Here is a 10003-nt window from a genome sequence, read left to right as displayed (position 1 = left end):
ATTATTTTTGTTTAGTTTAACAAGTGAATATGAGAGGATTTAAATCTGTGATTTTTATTCAAGATTATATATCTTAACCTAAGCTATACCATTTTTTTTATCCCTAAATGTCCAGACTAGTTTATGTATACCTCGACCAATGTCTCAAGAGACAATCTGTTGGTGTTGAATATCAAGAAAAACTCGTAAGATATTAAATCCTAGCTAGATGACCACCATAGATTGAACTCATCATCCCTTAGTCTTTTATCAAGGTCATGCTCCCATATTTACCATTAGGTCAGCCAATAAAGATTACCTAAGCTATACATACTTAGATTGAGACTGTAAATTTAATTTTATCAACTATCTTAGCACCTTTGTAGAATATTCAACAAGTAAAAATCTCCATTTCCAATTATAAAAAAAGTTCGAACACAAGAAGTTTTGAAAAATCCAAACATCAAATTTTTCGTTCTTCAATGAGCGACTATGTGGATAAGATATATACATAACTTTGAATTTCCTCGAGCTGTACGAGGAGAAAACTTTTTATACGGTTTTGGGGGGAGGTATTGCTAATCCGTTGTACAAGTTTTTTGTACTGAGGGTTCGAATCCCTCTCTTTCCGTTTCTATCAATTACCGAGATTTTTGGAGATGATTTTGTACTACAATTCGGACACATATTCGAATATCATATCATATTATAAATTAAACTTCATCAAATTGATAGATTACGGTAAATTTTAATGCATCAAACACCATAACAAAAACTCAACCATACAGGCCTTAATTATTTGAACAACCCCACCTCTTATTATCTCTTACCATTAATCCTATTATATTATATGATTCCTACAAACATGGTGAATTGTAACCTCCTCCACAAAAACTCCAAAACCTAGCCCTAATTAGAGACTCCACTCTAATTATGAAAAATTCACTGAAGACTTAAATGGCCCCATTAGTTTGAATTGAGAAACTCATTATTAGTGAACAAAATTAGAATATTTAAATTTGGTTTTCATAACCATTTATATTTCACCCAAATCATTAATAAGCATAATCTTACAAAATGATGAAACAAACAAATATGATGATGTAGTTTAATTAAGAATAATTAGCAGCAATTAATACTCATATTAGAAAATTGAGTGGACAAGGCAGAGGCACCACCCCAAACCCTTCTTGAAATTGGCTTCACCATTGGAGGCTTCCAATATTTGTTATTTATGAAATTATTATTTGTTTCTTTATGATTATTATTATTATTAGAGATAGAGTGAGAGCGGTGCAGCCATTTGCAATGCATGTAAGTGGAGGTTCTCCAAGGGGGAATGTGGAGCCCACTCTCCTTAAGGGACTGTTTGGCTGCTGAACATAAAACTGAGATTATTCTCTTAACCCTCTCTTCACTTCCTACAAACACTGTTGGAAGTGCTTCTGTGAGCTGCTTGTACTCTTCTGTTGCTCTTGCTACTTCAAATTGAGCTTTGAACTCTATGTCTATTATTACCCTTTTTCTACTTCCATACTCATCCTTCACTTTCATCTCTATGTATTCATAATCCCCTATATTACATTCAAAATACCCAACATTAAAACAAAATTACATTCTACTTTCAAATTAGATAAATACAGGGGCTTAAAATTGATCAAATTCTAAACAATAGGGGTAAAATGATATATTATATGATTGAGGAAAAGATTAGAAGTGTTGTTCATCTGAAAGAGACTGATAATCTCACCTGCTGGGCAGCCCATGGAAGTGACCCAAGAGGTATGACAAAGATCAGAAGAATCATAGCCGTCCATTTTCAGCTTCATCACAAGCCATTTCTTGAGGCTGCTAGTGGTTTTGGGAGAATCACTTTTCCAGCTTCTCAAGTGCTTCATCACTGTCTCACCCACCTCTCCTTCTGCCTTTATTCCACTCCCCAGAATCTCCTACACAATAAAACCAACCTTTAGAATTTTTTTTTAAAAAAAATTGTGTACATATATCCATATATACATACATACATACATACATACCTTTAAGCTGAGAAAATAATGGGATTTGGAATTGAGAGGAAGAGAATTTGAAGAATTAGCAAAAGAACAAGAACTCGGTGTATGATCAGCTGATTCAATAAAATCATCAACCATTTGAACTAATTTTTCCTCCTCCAAACTTGCCATATTCTTTTCACTCCAAAATTATCTATCTTTTTTCTCTCTCCCTAGGAGCTCCCAAGAACTTAACTAGTAAGGTGCAAGGAATCTATGAGGAAAGAGAGTGGTTTTAATAAGTTTTTGGAGAGAGAAAATTTGGATTTTGGGTTATGGCGGTGGGTGTGGAAATAACAAGTCTAATATATAGAGTTCATCAGATCTAAACTATTTGCAAAAGTAATTTTTGTAGTTACAATAAGATTTTGATTTTTCTTTTAAAAACGATAAATCATATTGCTAGCCATCTGTAATAGAATTCTATCATAGATAGATTTTGCTATATTTATAATTCTTTGAAAGTACTACATATTTTTTAATTATACAAGAGATGAGTGCAGTTGATATACATAAGTTTTTTCTAATATTTTTAAGTTATAGGGACTAAATTTCTAAATTTAATATACGTAGAGAGAGAAAGAAAGGGAGATGCATGAGGTCATGGAGATGGAAAGATAAATCATGGAGGTTTTGGTAAATGAGAAAAAAAATGGGTAGAAAAAGAAAAAAATATACATATATTCTTATCTTTTGTTTGATTAGAAGACACTGTTTGAAAAGGACAAGGGGTGAGGTGTCAAAAGAAGAAAGAAGAGACACCAACAAGTTAATAAGGCTTTGATACAATGTGCTACCTTAGCTACACCACCTTTAGATATATTTTGTGCTTTCTTTTTGTCTTCTTTTGTTGGTTTTAGGTTTCTCATCAAAATCTTTCCTTGGCCCTCACAAGAACTGCCCCACTTACATACTTACATGATAAGCTTTGGAATATATATATATATATATATATATATATATATATATGTATATATATATATGTATATATGTATATATATATATGTATATATGTATATATATATATGTATATATATATATATATGAATTTTTAATATAATAATTTCTTAAACTTGTTATAACAATATGGAGTCTGATCTAGGGCATCCAAATCAAAATTTGGTGTTGTATTAGATTAACCCTCCAATCCATTTGATTAGAACATGTATCGATCATGCTTCATTTGATGATATACTTTATTCGGATCATGCCTCGAACCTATTCTCTTTTTTTCTGTCTCATTTGGATTTTGAAGTATTAATTTTTGATCTAGATGTCGCTCTTTTTGTAATTTGAATGTCTCTAAACTTATCTAATCTCAATTGTCATTTTTTTTCCCCAAAACTATTCTTAACAGTATTACCCCTCACTCTCAATTCATGATTTCGCGATTCGATTATTTTTTGGAATTAACGAAAAAGAGAATTACTAGTGGAATTAAAACAACCTTAGAGGTGGATTATTGAGTTTGAAAACTCAAGAGACGATTTTTTCCATATATAGGATTAAGAGTAAGTTGAACCTGGTTATTAAAATTTCTTCATAATAGAGTGTAACATTAGTATTTCTTATATATTCAAAAAATAAAAAGCATTAGTTTTTCTTACCTAGTGCTAACAACATAGACCAAAAATAAGTATGATTCAAAATTTAAAGATGTAACTCCATATTTTTTTTAATATATAGACACAATGCACAAAATGTTAGGGAAAACATGGAATTTAAGCTAAATAAAATCACAATTGAAAAGTATAAAGAATCTTAGAGATAATTAATCAAAGAAAATATGGGTGAAATTGAAACTTTAGAAAGCTTCATAACTAACAAGGACTAAAAATGCAATTTAAATAGAATTGGCTTGGTTTTTTTCTTAGCTACAAACCTTTGGTCCCCCATTTTGAATGAAGGTTTCTTCAAATAAGGGCAACTCCTTTGTTTTTTCCCTTTAATCAAGTCCTTTGGTCCCTCAATTTTGAATGAATGTTCTTTCACACAAGGCACTTTTATGAACTTTCATCTAAACTCTCTTCAATCATGTAACTGGTCTACTTCCAAGACTAAATTTAAATATACAGGAAGAATGATTAAACATTGAATTTCATTTCAAAACCAATTGACAACGAGAGAAATAATTCAGGTATCTAATCAAGAATGTGATGCTTCTCTATTTTTTCAACATAGCTTTTTAGATTTACTATTCTTGGATTAGATTTTTTTTTCCTGGCCAAATATCTCTATTTGAACATCAATAACCATACTAGATAAACAAAAAGTTTCATCTCAAAATTAATTGACAATGAGGAAAGTGACTTATACATCTTATATAGATTGTGAGATCTCTATTTTCTGATATGGGATCCTCAACAAGAACAAGAAAACTTATTGAAAGTTTACGATTTGCCAACTTGGCTTTAAGATTATTCCGACTTGAAAATTCATTATAGGATTTCAATCAGCAAGAAAAAAAAGAAAATACATCTTTACAAAGTACAAATGTCTGCAATATCTGCAGCCAAGGCTCAATCTAAGTTGTAAGAATTTGATGCATCAATAGGAAGATTCATATTTCAACACTATCTATCTATGATGGAATTCACCAACAGAAAGTATCTAGTGAATGCCATTTTTCTTCCTTTTCGCTTATTTTATTTCCAATGATTTTGACAGTTTATATAGGCTGTCTTTCAAATTTTAGAGCAAAATACATGGCAGAGTATTGCATTTCTATGTAATGGCTTATGAGGATGAAAGGTAAAAAAAAATAAATAAAAAATCACTTAAATGGATCAAAGAAACTTAATGGGAGAAAAGTAGAAAATAAGTATCACTTTTCCTTAAAAATTGAAAACACTTTATCTGAGCATTGTATTACAATACATATACCCAACAGATGAACTTCTAGGACCCCTGAGTTTTGTCCTACTCTACCTACCAAAACTCAGGAAAAATCTGCATTCCTACCCCCACCCTCCCTCCTGGCCCGGTCCTGGCCTCAGCCTCGGCCTTGGCCTAGGGAATTAAATAGAAATTACTCTGATAGAATCAGCAAAAACTGTTGACTTTGCAACAAGATTCCGAAGAAAGAATGGAGAAAAAAATGTATGGGAAAAATCAAATCCCATAACTGTTAGAAGTATCCTAACAAATTCTCAGACGAAATGATGAGTAGGGTACTCATACTCATATCCATTGTAGTCATAATATAGCCTCTCCCCTTTAGCAATATCTCGAATAGCGACCAAAATGACCCGGCATTCACCGTTTACATTGTATCTCACACATTTACAGTTCTGTTTCTTCTTACCTTCTCTGCACAAAAAGATGAAGTATATGTTTTGAGCATCATGAATTTGATTCTCACAAACATTACATTAGATAAAGGAAAAAAGGAAAAAAAAAAACTAAACATACAACGAAAGTTCTAAGAAAATAGTTCTAGATGACTAGTAATCAATATGTGGCCTTGAGTTTATAGAAAAGGCTGATATGATCGAACAACATATAAATATTTAAAATGCAGTAGGCTTTGAAACATTAGCTAAAGTATATGTAAATATGTGTAATGTATAATATGTAAAATGAAGTATATGCGCACTACTTGTATTTGTAAGTATGTAAAATGAAGCATATGTTTTGAGCATCATGAATTTGATTCTCACAAACATTGGATAAAAGTAAAAGAGGAAAAAAAACTAAACATACGATGAAAGTTCTAAGAAAATAGTTCTAACTAGTACTCAAATATGTGGCCTTGAGATGCACTAATTGGATACGTGAATAAGTTAGTTTTTTTCTTCATAGAAAAGGCTGATATGATTGAACGACTATATAAATATGTAAAATATCATAGACTTGGCCAACTCACGGAGAATGATTATTTATTCCATTAATAAACCGAGCGATGTTCCCACGTGTGTCAGGGCAGATGACAAGACTTCTAGATGGATCTTTTGCTGAAAGAAGGGTCATCATACTATCACAATCATCGTGTTCACGGTTCTTAAGATAATCCACGTCACCAGCATATTCAGCGATAAATGTCATATCCTTAATTTGATCATCAGCTTCTACCGTAAAACTACATCATAAATTGAGCATGGACCTACTCAATATAGAGGTTGGAAGCAAATGGCAATATGGTTAACATGTTCAAGATAAAGTTACCCTTCACATGAATCAAAAACAACCAAAAGGGGAGGACATTCGCCTCTTCTGCTCATGGCTCTGCAGAGTTCCAAGGTCTCAGTATCCTCTTTGGAAAGAACCTAAAATAGAAGGCACGGTTATCATAATCCATGACCATTCCATTATTAAAAACAAAATTGATTCCAATTAGAAAATGTTTCCAAATGGTTCCAAGATTTTAAACCTGCATTCCACCATCTTCAAACTCTGCCTGATTAGCAGACCTCGAAGCCATGCCCGGCATGTAAGTCAAATCATCACTAAACTCCATTTGCAATGTTGTTAAAGCTGTAGCAAGTGAACCCATCTGTTTCAATCTGCGATCAGGATCTTCACTTGGAAGAAATGGAAGTAATCTTCTCTTCTTCTTCTGCCACACCAATGACCGTAATCGTCTCCTACGCTTTATAGCTTCAGTTCATGATGCCATTTGTTTAATATTAAAATGATGAAACCATGAATAACTTTAGATTCAAGGAATATTAAAATAAAACCGACCAACATGGAATGATCGTTTCAGAAACAACTATGGTGTAGAAAAGTTTCAGCAGAAAACTTAAAGATCTAAATTTTAATGCCAAATGGTCTCAAATCCAGAAATCTCATAGAATACCAAAATGAAAGGATCACTTCACAAGACCACGTTTGGTACATCAAAGTTTCGAGAGAGAACTTCTAGATGATTTATTGCTGTCAAATGGTCTTAATTTAAAAGAAAAATTCGTCAGAAATAATTACAAGTAGTTCAGGAAGATTTTTTTCTTCTTTTTTTTCTTCTTTTTTTCTTTTTTAATTCAATAACACATGATGGTGTGGAGGGTGGGATTCAAATCTCTGACATTTTGCTTGTAATTGCAATGCCTTCACTAGTTGAGCTACGTTAAAGAATATAAATTCTACAAATGTTACTACATTATCTAGTATAGTCGCCACATATATGATTATGATATGAGTATGAAATGACACACTAAATATATGTCACAAGATTTTATTTATCAATATTTCCATAATTATCTTATCTGAAATGCTAGCTCTCACAGCACATCTTATAAAGCATACACGTTCAGCATGTAGCCTTGTTAGGAAAGTAGGCACCTAGATTTCAAGTAACCACAAAAATTATGTGAACTCCTTGATATTTAAAGGCTCATTGATGTCCACTAAGAAATTTTATGCCTAGCACACCTTGATATATATATATAAAGTATAAGGAAGAATATGAGGTGACTTTTCATCTTGTTCGAATTCATCAGGATATCAATAGAATTTCACTTGAAGAATCATATCTATAGCAATAAACTCAAACAGTTAAATTTCGCTGTGATGGGAACTATATACAATAAGAATGGTGATTTGACCAAAATTTATAAAAATCATATTATAAATTATCCAATATTATTGAAGAAAAACTCATTTGCCAGTAGCTCCACTATTATATCGATCGAATGCTTGAAATTCAAGAGCACTTTCTGAGGATAATAGCATAAAATATAAAAATGAATACAAGATGGAGCACGATCATGACCAAGATCATAATACAAACATAAGAGGATATCGATTTTGAACACTGTAATGAAGAACTTACCTTGAGCAGACAGATATGCGACTTCTGCGTCCTTACATTTCTGAATTCTGAAAAAATCAATAATCTTCTTCTGAGAAAAGCCTACAAGCGAAACAAAAGAATGAGAAAAGGAATCCAAACACATTGACATTCCAAAACTTACACACCACAAGAAATCCACAGCAAATGAAGGGGGGGAAAACAGAATCAATATCGAGAATCAACAAATTCGAGAGTATCCTTACTTCTTACTCTTTTTTGGCCAGAGCATTTGGGGCAAAGCCAGGATCCAATCGGGACCCTAACGACGATCGGACTTACGCATTTCATATGAAATCCCTTATCGCATTTATCGCACAACAGCAGCTCATCATCCCGGTCGCCGGAGCCGCATTCCTCACACCTGACGTCGTCGTAATCTTCCCGTTCGAGAACCACATACTTAGCCTTGGCCATTATCTCCGTCATTGGCTTCATCTTCCTCGGTGGAGACGACATCGAGGAGGGTCGGTGCGGGGCGTGGGTGCGACGGAGCGAGGCGCTGCAGCGGATAAGTCGCTGGGCGGCGGCGGCGGATGAGGAAAAAGCTGGAGTCATGAGGAAGAGAAGGGATTGGGAATAGCCAGAATTGGGAGAGGATAAAAAATGCAAGGGAAGAAAATGGATTGGTGTAGCGCTGTGAGTGTGCAGAAAGGTGCTTGGAGGAAGACGAAAATGGCGGAATTTGTTAGCTCCGTCTCTCTCTCTCTGTTCAGGAATGGCCTCTACGGCGAAAGGGGAATGCGCACAACGTCGCGCTGAGGTGGAAGATAGCGATTGGATTGCGCTATTTTACGCCTTGGGGCGCGCACGGAATTTTATGCCATTATCAACGATTTCTCAATATTCTTGCCCTACCCCTACTACCTTCAGTTTTCTTGTGTGTTCACATTATAAATTTGGGCTTAATTTCTTTTATTACATCATTTTGAATCATAAACTTTAGAGTTGTGGGTTAGGCCCAAAGTCCACGGACGAGTCTAAATCCAACAAATATAGGAGAACATGTGTTTCAAAAGAAAAAAAATTAGAAATTTGAAGTTTGGACCGACAAGTCGAGCAGGTAAATATATGTTGACTTGAAAATAATCGAGCTATTCTCGATCTAGTACCCAATAACCTCGAGTGCTGCAAAATATTTTGGCATCACCAAAGTTATGTGTAACCACAAGCGACTATTAGAGGAATGACATTATAAATAGCCTCATTCGACAACCCCAAATGGGAGAATAAGTAATCAAAGAGAGCTCTGACCTTACTTCCTGTGAGTTTAACTTAACTATAGACTCCATGTATTATCTTAGACATCAAAGTATGGTAGGCTTGCCTCTACACCAGTGTAAAGATATCTTACCCAAGTTAGCTCATAAAGCAAGACCAAATAGAAAGAAGTGGACCGAAAGCAAAGCCTACAGGAGGCCACAACGAAAATGAACGAAGATCCAAGTACCAATAAGTTGGATAAATTTTATTACTATTGCTATTTTTAATTGGCAAAATTTTATCACTATTGCTATTTTTTAATTGACAATCTACTAATTACCGTATGTAGCCACCATACATATTAACTTCTCAACAAGAGAGAAGTTAAATAGTTGCAAGAGAATAGTTGTAATGATTAAGTGAAAACCGATGTGAAGTTGAGTTGAGATGAGAGAATTTTTGTCTACCTCAATGGTAAGTTGCAATGAGAATTTTTGTCTACTTCAATGGTAGGTTACAATGTGTCTTATTTATAAGAAATGAACTAATCATTACTCTCTGTCATATTTACAATCTTCACCTTCATTTACATCGTTTCTATGCACCTATTATTAATCAAATGACATTAGATATGTTTAAGCTATTAATGGCAATGCCTTCTAACTTGCGCAACATGGGAAGATGAGTCCACTACAAGAAATAGTCCTTTTTATACCTTTGAAGATTGCAATTGATGAAGTGAGCTATAAAAGAAATGAAAAAAAAAGCGCGCTGAAACATTTGTTTGAGCGTGTTCAAATTTTAAGGAAATATTCGTGAGAGTTCACTCAGTGTCGTTCATTCCCTCCAACATTTTCCCCTTTTCTCCTATCCCTTGGCTCCTTTGTGTATACATTTAAAAACCAGAGGTAAACATGTTGGGATTGGTATCCTAATTCTCCAAGAGTCTCGTAATTTATAATCTATACACATTGTTATGAAT

The 10003-nt window shown here is 33.7% G+C and overlaps 2 protein-coding genes across 2 annotated transcripts; both read right to left on the bottom strand.

Moving 5' to 3' along the window:
- Positions 1-989: 989 nt before the first annotated feature.
- On the bottom strand, positions 990-2383 carry LOC120087891 (uncharacterized). The gene is made up of 3 exons (XM_039044899.2): positions 2016-2383; positions 1730-1928; positions 990-1553 (listed from the first exon to the last, which is right to left on the bottom strand). The coding sequence occupies exons 1-3, from the start codon at positions 2160-2162 to the stop codon at positions 1102-1104; spliced, it is 798 nt and encodes a 265-aa protein (XP_038900827.1). The 5' UTR covers positions 2163-2383; the 3' UTR covers positions 990-1101.
- Positions 2384-4841: 2458 nt separating this feature from the next.
- Positions 4842-8676, bottom strand: ATXR5 (TRITHORAX-RELATED PROTEIN 5). Its single transcript, XM_039044583.2, has 6 exons — positions 8025-8676; positions 7801-7881; positions 6400-6626; positions 6195-6295; positions 5896-6108; positions 4842-5339 (listed from the first exon to the last, which is right to left on the bottom strand). Exons 1-6 carry the CDS (start codon positions 8374-8376, stop codon positions 5180-5182), a joined length of 1134 nt encoding a protein of 377 aa, XP_038900511.1. The 5' UTR covers positions 8377-8676; the 3' UTR covers positions 4842-5179.
- Positions 8677-10003: the final 1327 nt, after the last annotated feature.

This window comes from Benincasa hispida, chromosome 10 (assembly GCF_027475165.1).
Source record: "Benincasa hispida cultivar pf3 chromosome 10, pf3_genome.v1.1, whole genome shotgun sequence".
In the NCBI taxonomy this organism is placed as follows: domain Eukaryota; kingdom Viridiplantae; phylum Streptophyta; class Magnoliopsida; order Cucurbitales; family Cucurbitaceae; genus Benincasa; species Benincasa hispida.
Note: the sequence above shows the minus strand (reverse complement) of the source record. Positions and strands in the feature narration are given on the sequence as shown.

Bases quoted from the DNA above. Each gene is read 5' to 3' on its own strand.
- ATXR5 (XM_039044583.2), bottom strand. From the start codon at position 8,376: ATGACTCCAGCTTTTTCCTCATCCGCCGCCGCCGCCCAGCGACTTATC. The intron at 7,882-8,024 runs GTAAGGATACTC...TTTCGCTTGTAG, and splicing joins TGGCCAAAAAAGAGTAAGAA to GCTTTTCTCAGAAGAAGATT. The intron at 6,109-6,194 runs GTAACTTTATCT...TTTATGATGTAG, and splicing joins GTTTTTGATTCATGTGAAGG to TTTTACGGTAGAAGCTGATG.
- LOC120087891 (XM_039044899.2), bottom strand. From the start codon at position 2,162: ATGGCAAGTTTGGAGGAGGAAAAATTAGTTCAAATGGTTGATGATTTT. The intron at 1,929-2,015 runs GTATGTATGTAT...TTTATTGTGTAG, and splicing joins ATTATTTTCTCAGCTTAAAG to GAGATTCTGGGGAGTGGAAT. The intron at 1,554-1,729 runs GTGAGATTATCA...AATGTAATATAG, and splicing joins TTCCATGGGCTGCCCAGCAG to GGGATTATGAATACATAGAG.